The sequence below is a fragment of the Octodon degus genome, unplaced genomic scaffold, assembly GCF_000260255.1.
Source record: "Octodon degus isolate 3935 unplaced genomic scaffold, OctDeg1.0 scaffold00159, whole genome shotgun sequence".
NCBI lineage: Eukaryota > Metazoa > Chordata > Mammalia > Rodentia > Octodontidae > Octodon > Octodon degus.
The window spans coordinates 4,814,962-4,839,904 of NW_004524735.1; the positions used below are offsets into that span (position 1 = coordinate 4,814,962).

The 24,943-nt window shown below is 40.7% G+C and overlaps 1 protein-coding gene across 1 annotated transcript in view; it reads right to left on the bottom strand.

The window, feature by feature from the left end:
* The window catches only part of Nell1 (neural EGFL like 1), a 990,534-nt gene that overhangs the window by 744,976 nt on the left and 220,615 nt on the right, over positions 1-24,943 (bottom strand). Inside the window, exon 7 of the mRNA XM_004642698.1 lies at positions 4,634-4,656. Within this exon, the coding sequence (XP_004642755.1) occupies positions 4,634-4,656 (23 nt within the window). The remainder of the gene's footprint in view (positions 1-4,633; positions 4,657-24,943) is intronic.

The following is a 24,943-nucleotide window of genomic DNA, read 5'->3' on the forward strand; positions in this document are numbered from 1 at the left end:
AGGAGAGGAGAGGAGAGGAGAGGAGAGGAGAGAGACAGAGAATCCTGTGCCTACCTGTAAATAGTCAAGTCTCCCTGATTTGGACTTGAATGGAAGCCAACTGAATTACTAGCTATCAGTGCCGTGAGGACCATCTCAATATGACTCTCTGTTGTTCTTTTAATAGATTTCACACCACGGCACAGCAACTATTTCAACATTATCAAATTTCTAGAGATTACCAGGGCAGAGTAGCTTATGCTTATAATCCCAGCTCTTTGGGAGGGTGTATCAAGAGGACTACAAGTTCAAATCCAGCCTAAGCAATTTAGTGACTCCAGGAGACCCCGTCTCAAAACAAAAAATAGAAAGTGCTGGGTTTTACTCCATGCGAAGGTTCTGAGTTCCATCCCCGTGTCCAGAAAACAAGATCCTGGGCCAGCCAGATAGCTCAGTGGACTAAAGCAGGAGCTTAGGAAGAGCGCAGCGACTCGGGTTCGATCCCCAGCATGCTATGCTGGCCCCACCCTCAGAGCAAGCTGAGATGAAGACTGAGACTGGGCTGGGCAAGTGGGGCACATCTGTAATTTCAGTGCCTGGGAGGCTGCAAACAGGAGAATCATGAAGAGTCCAGTCTATGTAGAGAGACCCTGTACTAAACACATTTTTTTTAAAAAAAGAAAGAGAACAAGATCTTCAAAACTGAGAATCACACAATTTTGAGAACTGTTAGAATCTCATAGGGTGGTAAAGATAGGTAATCAGAATGTTCAAAGAGGTTGGGAGGAGACAGGAAGGGACTCTGATCCTCTAAGCAAGAACTACTGATCTTGCCCTGGAGATAGCTTAGTGGCCTAAGTGCCTGTCTAGCACTGCAAGGTCCTGAGTTTGATCCCTAGTACTGAAAAAAAAAAAAAAAAAAAAAAAAAAAGGAAGGCAGGCAGGCAGGCAGGCGGACAGACAGACAAAGGAACTGCAGATCAAGAGCCAAGCCATCTGGTCACTTCACCTATGATAACTGGAGGGCTCTGACAGTCCCAGCAGCTCTCCTAAAGATCCCCTGAATCCAACTCCATGCACTACAGGCCTCCCAAAGCCAAAACCAGTGGTTCTCCCTGGAAAATGCTGCACATCAAAACATACTATTTGACAGAGACCTGTAGTTACATGAACGAGCAAGGTACTGCTACAAAGAGATCCTATTAGCAAAATGTGATTCTATTTAATTGCCTGAGTAGATAGCTACTAATCAAATGTATAAAACAAATTACTTTTATTAGATGTTAACAGTCTGCTCAAACAGCTTTTCAGTGCTGGAAAACAGGGGTGTTTTTAGGTGTTAATATTCCCTTCTGCAACCTTATTTATGCTATTAATTGGCTGAACGATCACTTCCTCACCACTTGCACAATGCTAACCCTCATCGGATCTGGATGTCTAAATAAATATCAAAGAGCCAAAGCACAAATTAATAAACTTTACTCTTAGCACCCAATTCTATTTAATCTTCCCACTGCCACCCTCTCCCACTTGCAGGCAGCTCAGAACTCACGAGAACAGAAATGCTCAGAGGGTGCACATTATGGCTCTCTGATATTTGAGGAAATCATGTCCATTATTTCTGTTATTCCTAGAACTTTCTCCTTTTGCAGGAATAAATATAGGAAGATGAAGAAAAAAAAAGAAAGAAAGAAAGAAAGAAAGAAAGAAAGAAAGAAAGAAAGAAAGAAAGAAAGAAAGAAAGAAAGAAAACAGTGTCATTTGCATCCTCTCCTGTACAGGAGAACTCAGGTCCCCAGTTTCCTCCACACCCAGAGCTTTCTAATACAAACGAGGCTGCTTTACTACCAAACAAATGCTAATTCTTTTTCAGCATTTCTCTTTTCCCTGCAGATCTCTGTTTACACTGAAGAAAATGGTTCTGGGTTTTTTTTGTGTGCTAAAACACTGAAACAAATTGCTTTGAAAGGCAAAGCGAAAAGGGGTGAGAGTTTCCTGCCAGGCATGTAAATGCCTAGATGGAGATGTGTTCAGTTTACAAACTGGCAGGAGCTCAATCTTTGGCGGCTGCCTAACAAAAAGTAAGACTCGGGAAACTCACAAGGAAGGATTTCAAAATGCAACCAATCATATGTATTTCTGCCCTGAAGACAGTTAATAAAATATTCCAGCTTGCATAAAAGCCAAGAAAGACACTTGTCGGCTCTCATTATGATCAATAAAAACTGTCAGCTCATTAGCATACCATTAGCCACCCTGCTGTTTCTGTGTTAATGCACAGAAATATTAATCTGCAAATGTATACGATTTCTCAGCTCTGCGACTCTGACTTTCTGCATGAAAGGAAAAACAAGAATTAAAGATGGGAAGAATGGAACATAGCTTCTTTCTCTGTGCCTATAAACATATGTTTAGCATCTGTGGGATTATGCGAAGCAGCTGAGGTTAAAAAAAAAAAAAAAAAAAAAAAAAACAGCTGTGGCATTAAAAAAAAAAAAAAAAGTCGTAATCAAATTCACTTCGTAAAGCCGGCTCAGCTGTTAGAGACAGCAATGTCCAGGTGAAAGAAAGGACACATGACACAGACCCATATCTATCAGGAAGAGAGACCCAGAGGCAGAAGGGGGTAGAGAGAGCTTGGAACTTCACGCTGTCCCTGGGCCTGCCTGAACCTTCGTCTGCCTGGGAACCTCAGCTTCTGGAAGCTTCCTCTTTCTCACTGCGGCTCACCCAGGCTCTGGATCACAGAGCAGGAGGATCACACCATCATCTTAGAGCGCCCCAAAAGGAAACTGAGTGACAGGCAATTCTCTTACAATGATCAGAAGCCTCTGATAAGCCTTGTCACTGCGGGCCAGGTTACTTAACGTTAGAGGCTCACGTGGGGGGCACCTAGATGGCTGTCCTCCTCTGATCTTTAACCAACAGCACTTTTAGGGCAGGATATGCCTACCCATAAGGATCCACCAGGACCCAGAAATTAAGTCTGACAAGCAAGAAGCTTTTGCTTCTACTCTACCTAGGAAGCCACATGCTAATATTTAAAATAGAGAATCATGTCATTTTAACCTGAAAGCACATCAGAAGCATTTCTAGCTCTGCAGCAATAAGGCAGATGTGGTTCTTGGATCCAGAAGTGGTTTTGGAGAAGAATTATGAAGACTTAAGATGTGCTCACTCTCACCTGAGAAACGGTAGCCTCTTTCTCACAGAGCTTTGTGCAGCTTTGAATTAATCAAAGGGTAATTTTTATAATGAGACAGTGATGTATTTTTTTTTATTTTATTTATTTATTTATTTTGTGTGTGTGTGGCCAGCTCAGCCCACCAGGGGGCAGGGCTGGCTGGCATGTGGTGCTGGGGGATTGAACCGCGGTCCCCTGTGCTTTGCTAAGCTTGTTCTAAGTAGGTGCTTTAGACCACTGAGCCATCTCACCAGCCCAGACAGTGATGTATTTCCCCTACCCCAGCTATGGCAGTTCTGGCACCCAGGATTCTGAGGAGTGGAGTCCTCAGAACTTCTGCATGAGTGCCTTTCAAGGAAGGAGTCCTGCAGGTAGGCTGCTTGTAGTGGTTGATACATTGTGTCAACTCCGCAGTGCACTTGGGCTGGTGGGGGTCCTGCCCTGGGGCACAATTGGTTCTGCCCCCAGAGTGACTCAGCACAAAGAGACCATATAAAGGGGCTGAGGAAGTAGTCTATCTTCCACTTCGTGGGAGGAGCTTCAGTCTTCGCACTTGGCTTTGACTTCATCACCTGACACCTCCGGCTTGGATCCTTCACCTTCTGTCGCAGACACTTCAGCATCCATTGCAGACTCTTCAGTCTTCCCTCACAGACCCATCAGCTGACGAATAGAAACTTGCATGGAGCACAGCAGTGAGCTTCAGCCCTTGGGACTGAATTCCTCAGTCTGGGGTGTGCAACTGCCCTTTCCACACTCCCCCATCTGACTCTCTGGCTGGTTATCATAAGCCAATCTTGTAATTCCTTGTACATTGTATATCTTGTGTTAATATATGTTCCTTATATCTGTTCCTCTAAGTAAAAACCCTGACCAATACACTACTCCAACCAGAAAGCAAGAAGAAAAGCACCCGGCCCTAGGGGTGGCGCTGGGTGGAAACACTGTCTCCTCCTTCTGGTGCTTCACACTGGGCCCACCTCTCCCTCTAGACTAGAACACCCCACACACCAAGCAATGATGCTGTGTCCCTTCTCCTGCATGGGAAATGGGTAATTAAGCACCACAGTATCTGTGGTAACACCCAGGGAGCAATTAGTAAATATTTCCTGGATGAGCGATCAAAGGTTTTGAACTTCAAAAGGCCTAGGTTAAGTCCCCTGTCCATGTCTTACAGACCATGGGAGGTCAGCCAGCCCCTTAATCTCTTCAAGGCCCACAGAGAGACCTAGGCAATGGGAATCATAATTGCAACCCATGAGGATGGTGGTGGAGAACCTGCCGCACATTCTACCACTGCAAACTCTAAAAGGCTCCCTATCCCTGCAGAAGGATTCTCTGAAGGAGAAGCTTAAGTAACTTCCATAATGCAGGTAGGGTCAAAGTCTAGAACACGGGACGCATCAGGCAGTTTGGGTTCTTGCCTCACATCCTCAGAAACCACCTCTGCAGCAATGTGATTTGTCAAACTCTGAAAAGCCTTTGTTTTCTGCCTGTATCAGACATCTGTGGTCCTAACCTCAAGACTCCTTGTATCTACAGGGTCCCACACCCACTGAGTGGGAATAAATGACAGTGTTATAGGCAGCTGAGTCACACAGAAATATTACAGGAAGTCAGACAGGGCTGGGCCCTTAGAAGGAGCCCGTGTGGAAGGCCAGACACCTCACAACTGTGACAGAGACAAGCACTCTCCCGTGGGCCGGACCGGAAGACAACAGATGAAACAAACACTTACTTTCCTAAAGATGAGCATCCGGGGTTGGTAATCGCCCTGAGGAAGCTGGGAAGCATCACTAGCCCACCCCCCTGCAGGATGCGCCACTGCTCTATTCATACCTGCTTATTACCTGGCTCACTTCCCCATTCAGTCCTGGGTTTAACCAATTTTACCTGAGCAATTGTGTTTATAATCGTATTGGTTGGCCACAGTTTTGTCCCACCTCATGCCCACCTAGCAAGTTCCCATGATCTCCACCTTACACCCACCTCGGCACGTGGTTTTACTCTATAAAAATCCCTGCGTGGAAAAGATCTATTCCTGGGCAACCCACTTGGGTCCCCTTCTGTCCCTCTCAGACAGCAGTTTTCTTTCCTTCAATAAATATATTCTGCTCTTAATTCTCCATTGTTCCTAAAAGTCATTCTTGGGTTTTGCAGAACATGAACTCCTCCCAGGGATCTCTCAGGTTGAGAGTTTCACTCCCCCCATGTCAAGAGGGTGGGCTGCTGTCTCTCTTAGTCACATCCTGGCAGTGAAATCAGAAGCCCTTACAGGTGGGTCTGCTCCTACAGCACAGTGGGAAATGCGAACGGCGCAGGAAACAAGTGAAAAAGAAAGGCATGGGGACATGTGGTGTCCACTCTTGGCCACTCGGCTGAGAAGATGACTGATAGCTAGTGCAGTCATTTGACTTTGGTGTTTTGTTTTGTTTTCATATCTTTTTTTGAGGGGGGTTGACACTAGGAATCAAACTCAGGACCTTGCACCTGCCATGCAGGTACTGCACAGCTAAGCCACAGCCCTGGCTCTGTCAGTCATTTGAGAATCACCCTCGCTTGCAGTGATTCCATTTAATGATTTTTCTGTCTTACCACAGTGCAAACCAAGTATGCACTCAGCAGAAACCATCCTTCACATTTTGATCTTTTGCAGGTATTGATAGGTGGCACAATACTATGAATGCTGTCAGAATCAAAACGAGCTCAGTTATATTAAGCGCTGACAAAATGGACTTGGAAGGCCATTAAGGGTGCAGAGGTGGAGTGTTTCCCACACACATTTGCCTAAGAACATCAACTATCATTTCAAGGAGGATGTCTCCTCCACAGGTGCCTGTCCAACCCTGGAGCTATGCTTGATCCTGTCTCCCAGAGACACCTGTTGCTAACCAATGTCTGCACCTTTTGTCATGCCATCTTTATAAAACCATTCTCTCTCTCAGCCTCCCTGGCTGTGTGCACACTCTGCTCTGACTCCTAGGTCCCAGGCTGCAATCCTTGGTCATTCGTGAATAAAATCTTTACTTTGGAAAGCGGGTCTCTCTGTCACTCATTTTAGATTGATGAGATTTGTCTGGGATCCTGAGTAACGGCAATGACCTAGCACTTCCAGTGCATGATCACAAGAAGAAACAACTGATGCTATCTGACAGTGCCCTGGGAGGATGAGTTATGATGTCGGTTAGGTTAGGCATGCTGAATGCATGTTGACTTAACATATTTTCAAGTAGCAAGGTGGGGGAGGCACAGAAAATTTCAGATGTGTTCTGTATCTTTGCAATCATTATGTACTGCAAATATGTATTAGTAAAAATTTCATAAACAAAACAGGTAGCTCAGCAGCCTAAGCACCTGCCTGGCAAGCACAAGGAGCCAGGTTTGATCCCGGCTATACTTAGTTGCATAATCGTGGAGTCTCTTCTACAAATCTTATGAAAAACTTGAAGGTGGCAACAATAGGCCATTAAAGCAATCCCAGAGCCTTCCAAGTGCTTGCCCTGGGGAACTGCAGAGGTCCCTTACCTTGAAACCTGCCCTGCACATTCTTTCAAACCATGTGTGCTACAGAAATGGAGATGTTTCAGGTAGACAGCATGTGGCAGAAAAATCATAAATACTCAGCTGATTCTCTCATGTGAGTATACCTTGAGCTGCCTTGTAGACCCACACAGCCAGAGGACTGTTTGCATGTCTTGGAATCTGGGGCTGGCCCTATGACTTGGTTAGGCCAGAGGCACACATCAGAAATGACTTCATGCCAAGTACAAACCTCAAGAGACTCCCTGAAATGTTGCCACGGACCATGGAACCAGCTTAAGCCCACCTGCTGGGTAATGAGACCGATGGCCCACACATCACATGGCCAAGAGAAAACCACCATGGGACAGACACTGTCTCAGGTAAGTGCTTCAGCCAATGCACCAGCCCAACACAGGCACATGAGCAAATCTGGAGAAGACCAACAAAGCCTGGTCCTTAACACAAAAAGTAACAGAGAAGGATCTGCAAAGATAAGGTAGTGCACAAAGAAACTCAGACAAGATCAAAAATAGACAAGTTGCAAATGGAGGCATGGAGGACCACCTGGAAGAATCTCCTTGAAAAAAGAGCAATCTTGTCCATTTGGCTAACCCTGGCCCTACTTCTGTGAACTGATATGCACAGAGCTGGCGAGGACTTCTCCTTCTCCCTTCAAGTGGCTTTAAGCAAAGCCAAGCTAATGGGTACTTGGTAAAGCAATGTGACAGTCAATGAAGCCCCCACTACGGCTCCCAAATAATATGTGTGGGCTAAGCCTTGTACAGCTGTTGTAGGCAGTCGAGTTAGAAATATTAGAGGCAGTCAGACAGGGCCCGGCTCTCAAGGAGACAAGATGGAAGACAAGGTGACTTTGCAACTTGGAAGAGACAGACACTCCCATATGGGCCACGCCTCAAGACCAAGACAAAAAGAGGAAGCACAGCTACATACTTCCCTAGGGATGGGCATTAGGGATTGATATCCTAAATAGTATCAATCTACTTGAAAGAGCCCAAATGAGTCACTAGCCCAACCCCCAACAGGAAGAGACCCTGTTCTGTATTCATGCCTGCTTGCTACGTGACTCACTTTCCCATTTGATACTGGATTTAATCAATTTTACCTGAGCAATGATGCTTGTAATCTCATTGGTTGACCATAGTTTTGTCCCATCTCATGCCCAACTAAGCAACTTCCCATGTCTTCTCCACCACCTTAGACCTGCCTCACCACATGGTTTTCCTCTATAAAAGTCCCTGCAAGGGATAACTTCCTGGGGAGAACTACCCACTCAGGCCCCCCTCCTGTCCCTCTCTCAGACAGGAGCTTTCTTTCTCTCAATAAATATATTCTGCTCATAACTTCCATTTGTTCCTAAAACTCATTCTTCGGTTTTAGAGAACACGAACTCGTGCAGGTCAGGTCCAGAGATCGTTTTTCCCTATGTCATTTGGAGGCTCCCTATATTGTTTGGAGGTCACCCACCCGAGACCAGTTTTTCTCCCCGTATCATAGCCATGCTGTCTACTGAGATGAGCCTTGAGGCTAGAGATTCATACTTCTCAGGGAATAAAAAACTACACATCAAAGCCAACACACCAACTCCAAAACACTAGATACTGTCCTAAATTGTGTTACACAGATTACTCTTCCTGCAGATCCTTCTCTGCCTATTGCAGAGGTGACTGTAGGCCTCCTACCTAGCCCAGCTCACAGCACTTACATACTTCCATCCACTCTCACAGTCACTCACCCCCAAGCCACTCTCCTCTTCATGAATTAATAAAACCCAATTCAGCCCTGGGCAGAAGCCTTTGTTTCTATTAGCCATTGTAGTAGCTGGACTCAGGACCCCTTGGCTCCCCACCGCTACACACGTGCCTTAGTGTCTTTATTCTCATCATGGGTTGCACTGGAAGTGGTAGGCTGGAATTCACTGATTGGAATCCCATTAACTTTTCCATGGGATTACAAATGTAGATTTTTCTGGACCTCAACAAGGTCCAGAAAGGATTTCGACAGGATGGGTGTGAGGGTAATCGTTCCAAGCAGAAGCCTGTCAAGAGGTTCTGGCATGTTCAAGGAACTAAAAGAAGAACAGTGAACTTAGGACAAGTGGACCAGAAGAGAAAGTGGCATAGGATGAGGCTGCAGGGGGAAAAGAAGGGACAGTCCTTGCCTTGGCTGGATGTAGAATGGAGAGTCAGTGAAAAGATCTAAGCAAGAACATGGTTTCATTAGCTTAAAAAACAAAATGAAACAGACCAACACAGCTGTGCTCTTTGGTCCTACATGTGTGCTTCTGTCTAATGCGCTGGTTCTCAGCGGATGCCCACAGCACTTGCCCCATGTTACATCCCCACCAGCAATGCGCTAACTTTCCATGTCCTTACTAACACTTATTTTCCACCTAAAATAAAAGTATACCCATTAAGGCTTACACCTAGATGTTCCCTGCAAGCCTCATGCACTCCTAGGTGGACTTTCGAGAAGCTACTACATGATGGGTGTGTGACCCTAGATCGTGGGTGTGTAGTTGCATTCTCTAAGGTGTTCACAGCCTAGTAGGAAGAGGTGAGTCCCTGGGGGCCTGAAGGGATGCATCCTTCCCACTGCTTGGATTCCTCCTTACTTCTCAAGGCCACATAACAAACTCCTTCTCCCCCGCCAGGCCCATCTGCCACGTGGCCCTGCCGTGGAGCCAGCCAACTGTGAACTGAGACATCTACACACTCGCGGTCCTAATGAAACTTTCTTCCTTAGATTTGTGGGTGTTGGGTGTTATGCCCCAGTGATGAAGAAAATGACTAAGACAACAACTATGGCAGGTGGGCTGGAGTAATGAATAATGGTGGTTTTACCATTCATTTTCTTGATAATTAAGAATGTTAAATATCTTTTCGTGTGCTTGTTGGCCATCAGTATATCTACTTTGAAAACAATGGCTATTCAGGTGCCTTGCCCATTTAAAAATCGGGTTATGTATCTTTTGTTGTTAAATTATATTTTAGATACCAAGTATTTATTAAAATATATACTTGCAAATATTTCTCTCATTCTATAGGTTTTTTTTTTTTTTTTTAATGTATTTGGTACAGGGTCGTACTACGCAGCTCAGACTCATAGTGAGCCTTCTGTTTTCATCCTCTCCAGTGCTGGGATTACAGGCCTGCAGTGCCACACCCAGACTCGGTGCACCAAGGGGCAGAGCCAGTGCAGCACACAGGACCAGGGATCAAGCCCCAGTCCCTGTACTTGCCTAAGCAGGCGCCCAGTCCTCTGAGCTATCCCACCATCCCTTGGGCTTTCTTTTAATAATCTTGATAATGCCTCTTGACTGAAAACAGCATTTCATTTTGATGAAATCCAATTTATCTATTTTTTGTTTTATTGCTCTTGGTTTGGTTTAACTATCTAAGAAGGTACGGTGGAATCAAAAGCCATGAAGATAAGCCTTTGTTTTCTAAGAGTTTCATGGGTTTAGCTCTTGTATTTAGACTGGTGACCCATCGTAGTAAGGAGTAGGGTTCCACCTTCATTCTTTTACATGTAGAATCTGGATCCCTTAGTTGAAGAGATGGTCCTTTCCCCTAGTACTTGACGCCTTTATTAAAAATCAATCAGCCATAGGCTACATGGTTTTATTTCTGTAAATCTGATTCTGTTTCATTGACATGTATGTCCGCACTCATGCCGGTAGCACACTGTATTCATTGTCAGAGCTCTGGGGCGAGTTTTCAAGTTGTGAAATAAGAATCCTCCTATATTTTTGTTCTTTTTCAGAACCCTATTGGTTATTCAGGGCTCCCAGACACTCAGTATGAATTGGAAGATTAGTTTTTCCATTTCCACAGAAACAAGATGTTAGAATTATGATAGAGGTTTTGTTGATCCTGTAATTTGTTTCCGTACTACTGACATTTCAATATGTATCTCACAACCCATGAACAGGGTATGTGTATCTATTTAGGTAGTTATTTAATTTCTTCCAGTAATGTTTTATAATTTTAAAAATCAAAGTCTCATTTTCTTAATTCCTAATTTTTCTCATTGAGATGCTTCTACAAGTGCAATGTTTCATTTTCAGATTGTTTATTGGTGGTTTCTAGAATCATTACTGATGATGAGCATAGATCATATAACCTATAACTTTACTAAATTTATTTATCAGGGGCTGGGGAGATGGCTCAGTGGAATAAGCGCTTCCCTGGCAAGCACAAGGGTCTGAGTTCAATCCCCGGTTCCACCAAATAAATAAATAAATAAATAAATAAATAAATAAATAAATTTATTTATTTATCAACTCAAGCAGCTTTCTTGTGAATTCCTGAGAATTCTCTGCATACAGGGTCACGTCTGTGAATATAACATTACTCCTTCCTTTTCAATCTGAATGAATTTACTTCTTGTACTTGTTCAACTGCACTGGCTAGGAATTCTCGTCCAGTGTTGAGCACCAGAGGGTGTGGGCTTTGCTGGGAGCTTCCTAGGTTTACACCCTCTGCCACAGTGAAGAAGCTTCTTCTGTTGCCAGCTTTTTAGTGGGTTTGTTTGTTTGTTCTGTTTTGATCATGAAAGGGCACTGGATTCTGGCAAAAAGCCTTTTCTGTCCACAGAAATGGTCTTATGATTTCTCCACTTATTCTATTAATGTAGTGTAGAACACACTGATTTTTCCTGTATGAAAGTACCCTACACTTTAAAACAAATATCACAAGGATAGTGTACAATCTTTTAATGTGTGCTTCTATTACATTTGCTAATATTTTCTTCAAGAATTTTGCATTTATATTAATAAGCAATAGTGGTCTATACTATCTTTTGATATTTTTTCTAGCTTTGAAATTATGGTATTTCTGGCCTCACAGAATAAGTAAGAAAGTGTTGCTTTTATTTCAACTTTTTATGAGTTTGACAAATAGCTCAGCGGATTAAAGTGCCTGAAAGCAGGCACAGGAGCCAGGGAGCCAGGGATTCAATTCCTGGGCCTGCCATGCCGGCCCCGCCCCCAAGGCGCGCTGAGACAGCAATTGAGACTGGGCATGGTGGTGCACACCTGCAATCCCAGCTCTCAGGAGGCTCTAAACAGGCGGACCACTATGAGTCCCATCTAGTAGTGAGAACCTGAATACCTTGTAGACCCTTCCCTAAAAAATACAAAAAAAGAAAAAAAGAAAAAAAAAAAGAGTTCGAGAAAACTTAATGTTGATTGTTCAGTAAAGGCTTGCTACAGTTCACCAGTGAGGCTCTTCAGCCTGGACTTTTCTCCTGTCAGAAAATTTTTGTTACTGGTTTAATCTTTTTACTTGGTAGAGGCATCTTCCAATGCTCTCACATGACCCAGTTAACATAAATTATGTGTTGCTAGGAGTCTGTTTGCTTAATTTAGTTAATCTAATTTACTGACATAAAATTCTGTCAACAATCCTCTCTTTTAATACTTTTTAATCCGTGCAACTTCAGAGCAGCGTCCATACTTTAACTGTATCCACTCAATGCCTTTCCCCTCCATGCTTTCTGAGGAGAAAATGGCTGCTGATCTTAAAGATGGTTTGTTCGTGGCAAGTCCCTCCCACCCCCGCCTCGTCCTCAAGACTCTTTGTCCTCTGACAGTCTCGTCATCATGAAGTTTCGCAGTGGGGGCATCTTGGGGTTTACACTTTGTACCTTCTGTCACGTTTCAGCCATTTCTTTCGCTTCGTCCCTCCCTCCCTCTCCCCTTTCTCTCCTCTTCCTCCCTCCATTTCTCTTCCTCTTCTTCCTTTCTCTCTCCCTTCTTCAACTCCCTAATATACATATTAATCTTTTGAACAGTAAACCACAGATTACTCATGTTCTATTCATTTTATTATTCATTACTTTCTTTTTTCTCCCCAGAATTGTTCATTGTCCCCATTTTCAAGTTCACTGATTCTGTTTTCGGCCTGCTCAAATCTGCTCTTGAACCTCTACAATAAACTTCTAATTTCAGATGTAACTCTCAAGTAAAGAATATCTGTTTGATTCATTTGTACAATTTCAATCTCTTTATGGATATTTTCATTTTGTCATATGTCTTCCTACATTCTTAGTTCTTCAGCTCTTTGAGCATATTTGAGACTGCTATTTTAGTCTTTGTTTAGTAAGTTCAGACTCAGAACTTAATCAGAGATGATTTCTGTCAAATGATTTTGCTCATTCAAATAATAATAATCGCCCAGGGTGGGCCAGACAGCTTAACGGATTAAAGAGCCTGCTTAGGCAATGCTCAGTGGCCAGGGTTCGATCCCTGGCACGCCATGCCAGCCCTGCCCCCCACCAGGACACTGGGACTGCCTTTGAGACTAGGCATGGTGGCGGGCACCTGGCATCTCAGTGCTTGGGAGGCTGAAAACAGGATCACTGCGAGTCCGATCTACGTAGCGACACCCTGTAGATCCTTGTAGAGCCCGTCCTAAATACAAAATAACAATAATTAATAATTAATGATAATACCTGCCTGTGTCCTTGCTCGGCCTTATGACTGTCCTTGAACACTGATTAATTGAGAATTATAATATAGCAACAACGCAGATCAAATTCTCTCACTTTCTCTGTGTTCACTGGATTTTATTTTGCTTGTGGGCTTAGGTTGCTGTAACCATCCATTTGCTTAATGACGGACTCAGCAGTATGTGCAGACCGTATATTCCTTGTCCTGTGGGTCACAGAAATCCCAAGTCCTGGCCTTGTATTAGAAAGTGTTTTTGACAAAATAGGTATGGAAGCATAGGCTTATAATTCTAGCACCCTGGAAGGCTGAGGCAGGAGGACTGCAAGTTTTAGCGCAACCAGACAATTTTGTGACTTAGCAAGTCCCTATGTCCAAATAAGAAATGAAAATGGGCTAGAGACATAGCACAGAGCAAATCCGCTAAGTTCAGTCCCCAGCACCAGCAAAAAAAAAAAAAAAAAAAAGAAAAGAAAGAAAGAAAGAAAGAAAGAGAAAGAAAAAAGGAAGGAGGGGGGAGATAGAAGACTTTTCATAAAGATTTTCTTGAATGCCAAGAGCTAAAAGGGAGAGTGAAAGACAGGGAGAATGCGGGCTGCAGACCGATCTGTGCTGAGACCCCCACGCCCAGTCAGGTTTGCCCGGACCAGGCTGCGGGGCAGGCAGGGAATTCTCCAGTCTTTTCTGCCTTGCACTTAGCCAAAGGCCCACTGCAGGCTCTCTAAGTTCCCTGAATAGTCCTGTGCCTGTGAACGCACCACTTGTCCAAAGAAACCCTGTGCCCAGCTTCGCTCCCTCCCCTGAGGTCTTAGGGGTCAAAGGTGCAGCTTTATGCCCCTGGCAGCTGCAGCCTGTTAGTCTTGCAAAGTTTTGGTCAAAGTCTGCTACCTTTCTGATGCCAGAGGGGATCTGAATTAAGACAGAGCCCAGAGTTCAGACGAGTCTCACAGGGGCGCAGAGAGCAGGCGCACGATAGCCCCTGAGCTCTGCTCTGCCTCCTTCACACCCCGAACCGCTGCTCACCACGGGAACACGGGCTGCCCTCTTCAGGACAGCCACAGGCTGTAGATGGCACGGAACCAAAGCAAGTACACACATCACAGAGCTTTTGTCCTGTTTGGATCTTCCCTTTGTTTTTCTTTTTTCTTTTTCTTTTGTTTTGACTCAAAATTTACTCTGTTGCTATAATTCTTTGCTGTAAAAGTTCTCCAAAACGAGACTACTGACATCGGCCAGTTTCTTGATGCTCCTGAGGAGTCCCAGAGGCTTGTGGCCCACTATTCCCTCAATATGCTGGCCTCCACCTACCTGTGTTTCGACAAGCCTTGGCAGATTGCTAAATTGACACTGCCACGAGTCAAAAAGTCACCAGAAATGCATTATTGATCAGATCTTACATTTTGTAAGATATTTCTGGAAACCATGGCAAACTCATAATCAACACATATGTTCCCCAGGCCAGAGCACTAGAATTTGAGACTTCAACTCTATTAAATCAAAATCAGTGAGACTGTTTTTTTAAAAAATACACAAACTCCTCAGCTCTACAGTTGAATTCACGATGCACACATCTAGATGTGCACAGGGTGCACGCAGGCTGATGTCTCTCCAGGACTAGGAAACTGTCACTGCCTTTCACTATAAATCTAAAGGTCCACCGCATGCCACGCCAGCCCTGCCCCTGAGCACGCTGAACCTTCAGCCAAGTCCAGGTGTGGGGGTACATGCCTGTAACCCCCCCACTGAGGAGGCTGACAACAGGAGGATCACTACAAATTCAAGCTGTGTAGTGAGACCCTATGCAAAAACAAACAAGAACAACGATTTTTAAAAAACCATAAATCTAAAGCTCCTAAGAGAAATGCAGCTTCACAAGGAAGCAACTACCTACAGAACAATAAACTTGAGTGCACTAAATGTGAACTACCCTGAAACTAAGACACCTAGACAATTCTGTTGCTTCTTGGAACTGGGAAAATAATATACACATATATAAACATACAGATACACATACATACATACATAATCACATACACATGTGTCTTATCACCCTGGAAAATGTCAGGTTTGAGGATTTACAATTTACTAAAAGGCTGAAAACAAAACACAATAAATACCTGTGAACATGTTAGAACTTTAGGAAATAAAATTGTAAATATGGTTGAGGCCTTCCGGGTGTACAGCACGGATGACATTTTCATTCCTTCCCCTGAGAACTGCACTAGTCTAGATGTGGTGCTGATCTTTCCTATGAGCTGTCTTACAATATGTTTGAATGAATCAATAAACAATACATTGAATGCTTTCTATTCTAAACATGCAAATAATTTAAAACCATAATTATATGATACTTTTTTTTCACTCAGCATTACATTTGTAAAGTGATCAGTGAGCTTTAGGTTTCTTTCTATGATTCTCTACTATTTGTGTACAGGTTCTCCAGTTCACAGAGAATTTCTTTTTCCAGGGCTTTTGAAATAATAAGCAAAAATCTCTGTGCGATGTTTATCCATATATTCCCGGGCATACGAACACAAGTGACGTTGCTGTCTATATTGAGGAATTGAGCTCCTGTGTCACAAAGCTACAAATTATTCTCTTTCTTGATTCCATCCATTAAAAGTCTATACCACGTGCCTCCTGCTCACACTTCCCACAAGCAAAGTCAGACCTTTTTCATGTCTTCTAGGCTGGTGCATAATAAACACCATCACATAGCAGTTCTAACTTTAATTTCCAAGATACCTAATGACCTCAAATTCCTCCTCCTATGTTCTCTGGCTAGGTATATTCCTGAGGAACTGCCTTTTCCATCATTAGCCTGTCTTCCTGGATCCTGCATTCGAATTATAGCATTTTTAATGGAGGTTAATTCTTTGATCTTTGGGATCTTGTAGCCAAGAGTTCACTGCAGAATAGATTTTTAAATTTTACAGAGTAAACTCATCAGTATTTTCTGTAATCATGTTGCATATTTATCATACTTTTAAATATGTACAGGCATTTCTTTAATGGATACTACTTATTTGATATTTGATCTTGTTAATAATAGATTAAATACATTTTCAAAAGTTTTATAGTAAATGCATCAATATTTTCTTTGAGGATTTAGCGTATGAACCATGCTTAAGAATGTCTACATAGACACAGTTATTGTCAGCCAAAAGTATGTTAGGGTCTTTAGTACACGTTAATATTACAAGACAATGGCTTTGCTTTGAGAAGTCAGTTCCTGCATTTTGCATTATCATAATTAATTTCATTTCCTCTCCATTTTCTACTGTCTCTGCTTATCCCTTTCTTCTTTCTCTGCAGTCCAGTTTCTAGAGCCCTGTCCTCTCTCCTTTCACTCTTCATTTACTTTGCTTTTAGATTTCTCATAGAACAGAAAACATGAAACATGAAACTAAGTTTGGCTAATTTCATGCCACATGATGGTTTCTAGTTCCACCCACTCTCCTCCAGCTGGCATGGTTTCATTCTGCTTTGTGGCTACAGAACATTGCACTGTGTATAAATACACATCTTCTTCATCCACTTTCCTGTCAATGGCCTTGTAGGCTGTTTCAACAGTGTGCCTATTATGAATTGGACTGCTGCAAACGCGGGTCTGCATGTATCATAGTGTGTGCGGTCCTTAATTCTTCCAGAAATAGGCCCAAGGGTAGTACAGCTGCATCAAATGGTGTTTTTATGGTTAGTCATTGGAGGAATCTGCAGCCAGTCAGTCTCCAACTTATGAAGGAATTCCATTCTGGAGAACATTCATAAATCAGATTCATTCATATGTGCAACAATATGAATGAATGTGAATCTTATGCAATTTGACATAGCTATACAGTGGAAAGCCAAAAAAAGAAAAAAAGACTAAAACACACACAGTCAGTAAAAGCCAACTGGACTCTCCTACTGTAACCAGCACACTGTACATTAAGCTGCAGGATGGTGACAATGTCTAGGGCCTTCTGCAATTTGCTCACATCTCCACATACTCATGTGAGCTCCATTCATATCTATGAACATTTGCAAGTGGGATGTTTATAAGTCAGGGATTTACTGTACTTATTTCCACAGTGTCGTATCAGTTTATAACTGCATCAACCATGCAGGAGAACTCCCTCACCTATCAAGTCTTCACTGGTTTTTGTTTCCTAGATGACAGCTGTTCTGACTGAGGTGAGACGAAATCTCAGTGGAGCTTTGCTTGCACTCTTCCTGAGGCTAGAGATGTCGAATATTTTCTCACAAAAGTTTCGGCCATTTAACTTCCTGTTTTGGAAAGCAGCTGTACAGTTCACATGCCCACTGCTTCAGTGCAGTTCTTTTTCTCTGGGGATTAATTTTTAAATGTTTAAACTTTCGTATATATTCTATTTTCTGATCTTTTTTTTGTACTAGAGATCAAACTCAGAACATTGTGCTTGCCAGGAAGACACTTAAGCCACTGAACTATCTCCCAAGCCCTGTATATATTCTAGATATTAACCTCTTAGTAAAAGAATAGCTACCACTCAGACAAAGGTCTGCTCTCTAGAATTTATAAAGAACTAAAAAACATTAGGGCCCCAAAATTTAAATATCCAATCCAGAAATGGGCATCCGAGATGAACACACACTTCTCAGAGAAGCAAATAAATATATGAAAAAATGCTCCACATCACTAGCCATTTATGAAATGCAAATTAAAACAACACTGAGATACCATCTCACCCCAGAAAGAATGGCTATCGTAAAGAAATCAACCAACAACTAATGTTGGAGAGGCTGTGGGGAAAAGGAACCCTTCTCCACTGCTGGTGGAATGTAGACTGGTGCAACCATTATGGAAATCAGTGTGGAGACTCTAAAAAACTAGAACCAGAATCCCATTCAAACCAGCAATCCTCCTACAAGGAATTTTCCCAGAGGAACTGAAAACATCATATCATAGTTATATATGTGCAATTTTGTTTATAGCAGCACAATTTGTGATAGCCAAATCTTGGAAACAACCAAAATGTCCATCAACTGAGGAATGGATGAAAAAGATGTGGTATTTTTATACAATAGAGTATTACTCAGCTATAAAGAATGATAAACTCGAAGCCTTTATATTTAATTGGATGTCACTTGAAGATATACTCATGAGTGAAATAAACCAGACCAACATTTGTATATGTCATATAGTCTCCCTAGTGTAAGAATGCAAAAGAAGAAATAAAAATAGAAAAGTATAACACAATTAAAAGGAAAATGAAAACTTAAGGATTAAACAACTAAGAGAGGGCAAGGAGAAAAGCTAGAAAACATGACAGGGGCAAAGCCATACATTTATATGCACAAGATGGTCAAGGCAATGATCCTGAGAATCTTCAGCAGGTTTTTGAAGCTAGTGGTTAATTGGTAGGATTCTCACTCTGACTAAATACATATGCTGTCACCTGTGAACTAAGCAACTGCACTGAAGATATCAATGTGTAATACTAGGGTCATGCTTGGAATGCCTGCCATTCTGCTCTTCTAAATACATACTGCTTGTCATGTCATACCAATTACTGCCATACTGTCTCTCAAGTAAATGTTTATTTTTTCAAAAAATGGTAATAAATGAAACCAAGAGACAAGAATAAAAAATGCCCCAGCACGGTTCTGCTACAATGTTATATATGGTTAGATTTCTAAATTTCTGTGTAAAAATATGTAATTGTTTATTCCTATTTTTAAATATTTTTTCTTGTTTTTTTTCTTTTTTTTCTTTATCTTCTGCAGTGATTTAAAGTTTAACATATCAATAGTTGATGGAAAATACCTGTTCTATGCTATGTCTAAGATGTTTGATATTCAGACAGATAGTGAGGTTAAGCTCAACTGCCTATGTTATAGCGTAATAATATCATTAAGCTTCTCTTCTGGAGGGTTAACAACTTAAGTTCACAGATCAAAAATAAGAGAGAAAGAAGGGTTACAAGGACAGCCAACATTTTGGCCCTAGCCTCTCAAGCTCAATGAGGACTCAGAACATAAGAGAACCTGTACTGTAATATCCTGTAATTCAGTTGTGTCCCAAATTTTCTAATCAAGGAGATTATGGAGCCACAGAGGAAAGTGATCAATGATGTAGTGTTCCTAAGGAGAGTAACATGGAGAGAAAACATTCTCTCAGGCTTTCACAGAGAGCAAATGGGTCAAGCAATGGCCATGACTCATCCTTATGGCTGACACTGACAAAGGATCTACAAACTGCGGTACAGTGTTTCAGAGTAAATCCTGAGGGGATTTGACTGACCTCAGAAACAAAAGTTGCATTTCTTGTTACATAGGCCTCGCTTTATCTTGGTCTTAATTATCCAGCAGAAAAGTATAAAAATGAGGTATGAAAAGTAAAGCTATATTAATATGCTGAGCTGTAAAAGGTTTAAGTCAACAACATCTGACATTTTGCCAGTTCTATGGATAACCTACTACTATTATGGACTATTGGACTATATTGGATTATTTTGCTGAATTCATGCACCTACAATATTTAAATGGCAATGGAGTACCCATCTCTGACAAAACTAAACAAAAAAAAGGGGCTACAAATGAAGGACCATTTTGTGTCTGTATATACAAAATAGTAGGCTAGATATACAGCTACTCTCTCTTAATTCAATGAGAAGGAAGATTTGTACTAATAGTGTTCAGACAGGCTATCATATCTGCATCTTGTACTATGAAAAATCACTAAGAAGAAAACAATATGCAATGTATTAATTATTGAAACTGTCCTACTGTTCGGTTTAGAAACTGTCTCATTGCTACTTGTTTCTCAATAAAATTAATTTAAAAAGAATTTCAAAATTTAAAAAAAGAATAGCTACCAAAGATTTTCTCCTATTGAGTGCAGTGTCATTTTGCTTGCTTGATTGTTTTCTTTGCCATTCAGGGCCTTTTTAGTTTTATGTAGCACCACAGCTTTGATACTTAATATTGTTTCCGGTGCTTTTACAGTCCTGTTCAGGAGGTTGTGCCTGTGTCTAGGGGTCAAACATTTGTTCTATGTCATCTTCCTGTAGTTTCAATGCTTGTGGCTTTATGCCTAGGTCTTCAAACCATTTCGATTTGATTTTAGTATAGGGTAAAAGACAGAGATCTAGATTCACTTTTTGGCATGCTGATCTGCAGTTTTCTCAGCACCATTTATTAAAAGGACTGTCTTTTGTCCAGTGTATATTTTTTAGCTCTTTGTCAAAAACCAGATCACTGCAGGAGCTTGGGTGTCTGTATCTTCTGCTCTATTTCATTCTTTCCTTCCTTTTTTTTTTTTTTTTTTTAACAGAGATCATATTTTTTTGGCTCCTACAGCTTTACCTACAGCTTGAAGTCCAGGATCCTAATGCCTCCAGCACTGTTCTTTTTGCTCAAAATTCCTTTGACTATTATGGGTCTTTCCATACACCAGATGAAATTCAAGACCGCTTTTCCTACTCTGTGAGGAATGTTGTTGGTATTTTAATAGCAATTACATTGAAGCTGTAGCTTTGGGTCGTGTGGCCATTTTGACAGGTATTCTGCCAGTCCACAAACAAGGGACAGCTTTCTGATACTAATTTTTTTCCTTTTATTTGAGCTCAGTAATTTTCATTACAGAGATCTTTTATCTCTTTGGTTAGGTTCATCCCCAGAAATTTAATTTTCAGAAGTAATTATGAATGAAAATGTTTTCCTTATTTCTTTCTCAGTGAAATCATTACTGATGTATAGGAAAGCAATTGATTTCTGAGTGTTAATTTTATATTCTGTTACTTGCTGAAAATGCTTTTCAGATCTACAAGCTTCTCATGATGTCTTTGCAGTCTTCTATGTAAAGAACCACACTATTTTCAAATAAGGATACTTTGCATTCTGGTTTTCCTATTTGTATCTTTTTTTTACAAGGATTTCTTTCCTTGTCTTTCTGCTCTGGATAAAGTTGCAAGGACTATATAGGACAGGAATGGGAAGGGTGGACATCCTGCCCCTTCCAGACTTCACGGGGAATTCTGTCAGTTTTTCTCATTTAATATGAAGTTGATTTGGGTTTGTCATACACAATTTTCATCATTTTGAAGCATTTTCATGAGTGTTTTATCAGAAAGGAGCGTAGGGTTGTTTTAATCTCATCTATGGAGATGGGATTTTTACTTTGAATTATATTTATTTAGTGCATTACACTTATTAGTTTACATATATCAAACCATATTTTCTTCCCTAGAGCAAACTCAACTTGGTGATGAGGTGTGATCTTCTTAATGTGATGCTGAATTCTGTTATCAAGGATCATGTTCAGGATTTTCAACTATATTCATCAAAGAACTAGTCTATAGTTTTCCTTCACTGTTGAGTTCCTATCTGATATCCATATAAGGTAATACTGGTGACATATAGTGAATCTGGGAGGGTACTTTCCCTTTCTATTACATGAAATATTATAAAGAGGACTGGAGTTAGACCCTTCTTGAAGGCCTAGTAGAACGCAACCATAACTTAATTTCATCCTGAGCTTTTGACAGTTGGCAGAGTTTTAATTAGTGCTTTAATCTCATTGCTTATTGTTGATTCATTTAGATTTTGCATGTCTTCTTGGCTCAACTTACAACATCATACATGTCTTGGAAATTATCCATTTCTTCCAGATTCTCCAAATTGTTAAATATAAAATTTGAAAATAATTTCTATATTTCAGTGGTGTCTACTGTCATTTCTGTGTTTTCATTTCCAATTTTATTAAGTTGGGCCTTCACTTTCTCTTGATTAGTTTGGTTAAGGTTTACTGGTCTTCTCTGTCTTCTCAAAAAACCAACTCTCTGATTTTTGGTCCTTAGTATTATTTAGTTTCCATTTCATTAACTTTCACTCTTGCATCTCTTTCCTGTTCTTGGTTAGGGCTTGGGCTGTTCATGCTTTTCTAGGATCTTGAAATGTATCATTAGATTAAATTGAACTCGCTGGTTTTTTTCTAATGTAGGCACTAATAGTGATAAATGTTTGTGACTGCTTTCCTTGGGCCCCACAGATTCTACTATTATTGTACTCTACAAATTAAATGTCTTCCGATTTCTTCAGTAGCCCACTGATTGTGTAGGAATATAATATTCAGTCTCCATGTATTTGTGTAGTTTCTGTGCTTTCATTTTCAGTATTTTTATTTCGTTCTTTTTTTTTCAGATTTTGCCACTTTAGAGAAATGATCTTTCTTGTCATGTATTGTCTTCACTCATCCAATCAACTACTTATTTGTATCATCTCTGCTCTCCTTGATCATTTTAACTAAATTTTTTATTTTAAAAAATAGTTTTAGCTCTTATTTTTTTTTTCTAAAATTTCCCTCCTTACATATCTGTGGGATTAACTTTCAGAAAGTCCAACATTTTTGGAGGTATCTGGTTGTTTTGTTTTCTCATCACTCTGTCTCTGTGTTGAGATCTGCAGTTGAGTTAGATTTTAAAAGTTTAAATATTTTTAAGTAATTGATCTTCCTGGAAATTCATTGATGAATCTAGCCTTTCTTCATAGGTTTCCCTGTTTCCATTCAGCATGAAAGGGTGAAGAGGGGCCTTGCAATTCTGATTTCATGGTTTGTGTGATCTTCTAGGGATACTGCAGTGCTGACCACCCATGTGAGAAAATAGAGGACAGCGCCTCTTTTTTCATGTAGGCATCTTTCTGATAAGTGGTCTCTGTGTAATGGGCCCTGGATTATAAGGGTGTCTCTGTGTGAAAATTTCCACATTGACGTTTCTAGACTAGGGTCAGCTCCTAGCACATTTCTGGGTTCCAGAGTGTTATGTTTCTTTTCTAGGGATCACCTCGTACCGCTTTCTAGCTTCTGGGGGGTATCTGGCATCCTCCCTCAGGATCACTCATCACCTGATAGTTGACATATGGCAGCTTCAGAGGATGAACTGCCTGTAAACCAAGCTGGGTGGCCCTGTTCTCGGTGGTTTCTCATCCTCCAGAAGGCTAGTGGGGGCTTCTTCTCATAGAGATTGCAGGGTTTATATCTGACTCCTCCTCGGTTTTCCTGTGGACTCCTCAACCCTGTGAGTCACATGGAAACGGAGGCTGCAATAAAGTCACGTGGGCCTCCAGAAGAGAAGACTCCAAGAGAACAGAGCCCAAGATGGGTCTAAAAATGTACTTTTTAAAAGCAACTCCTGAAATCATGTAGATAAGCTCCTATGTCAACTTCTATAAAACTCAAAGTTTTGCTTTCACATTTTGATATTTAATTCAGCTAGAATAGATTTTTGTGCATAGTGTCCAGATATACATTGGAAGGTTTACCTGACATTAAATGCACAAAAGATCAATTACATGAGCCAATGTTCTCTTTGCGTGTGCATGTCACATATGAAATATTTTAAAGTAATTGATCTTCCTGGACATTTATTGATGAATCCAGCCTTTCTTCATAGGTTTCCCTGTTTCCACTCAGCATGATGTGGTGATTTGGGGGCCTTGAAATTCTGATTTCATGGTTCGAGTGCTGATCTTTGCAGTGATATTGTAGTGCTGAACACTCACAGTAACCACCCATGTGAGAAAAAGCAAGTCCCTATCTATCTCTTCTTAAGAAAATAGCTTAATTATTCCTGACCCTTAGTCTTTCATAAGAATTTCAGGGTCAGCTTTTCTGCCAGGGTAAAGTTCTATTACAACTGCACTGAATCTGAGATAAATTTGAAAATATTTGACATTTTTCTAGTTTTAAACTTTCTCTAAAATCACAGTATGTGTCTTTCCATACACATCTCCTTTAGGCATTTTTAAATCTGCCTTATGTATGTCATGTCTACATTGTGTTTGACTTGTTCATAAGTGCTTTATTCATCTTTTGATATTATAAGTGAAATCTCTTCAACTACATTTTTGTTTCATCGCTGCTACTTTTGTTTAGTAATACAATCAACTCTATCACTGGTTCAACACCCACTCTTTCTGAATACTCTGAAAGCTAATTATCTGAAGATGCTATTTTTATTTAAACAGTTGTATGACTTTTGAAAAACTCATTTTTATTTTTTATAATGCTCAAGATTTTTGCTTATATTTTTAGTATATTATTTAGGTATAATATTGAAAAACTATGTTGAATCATATAATTGTCTAATTTCCCTTATTTTAATTTTTCATTTTCTTACTACAAAGTTATTAATACATGATTACTATTATTTAAATTTTGCAGTACCTACTGCTATAGGCTTTTTATTCTACTTTTTATGCTCTCCCTGATTATATTAATTATAACAAGCACTCTTCTGTGATCCTGAATTTAATGAGAAGCCTCTAAATATTTAAGCTGTAACTCTTTATGTGTATTTACTTTAGATACTCTTTATTAGTTTAATGAAGTTTCCTTCTAGTCCCAGTTCACTATGATTTTTTTTTATCTTGAGTCAATATTGAATTTTATCCAGTGCTTTCTCTGCCTCTTAACATGATCATTGTTTTTTTCCCCTTCATTTAATGTAGTGAATTACATTAATCATTTTTTGATGATGGAAACAAATCTGCATTGCTGAAAGTAATCAAATTGTTTTCTCTCAGATAAGACATACACACACACACACACACACACACACACACAAACACACACACACTCACTACAATGCTACACTGGGTTGCTAATATTGTGTTTAAAACTTTTTAAAGTCAACCTGATCAAAAGCAAATCAGTTTATCCAATTTCTTTCTTACACAATTCACATCTAGTTCGAAAATCAAGGACACACTATCTTCACAAATTGGAATGGAAAGCAATTTCATTTACTCTTTGTTATGGTTTGTAT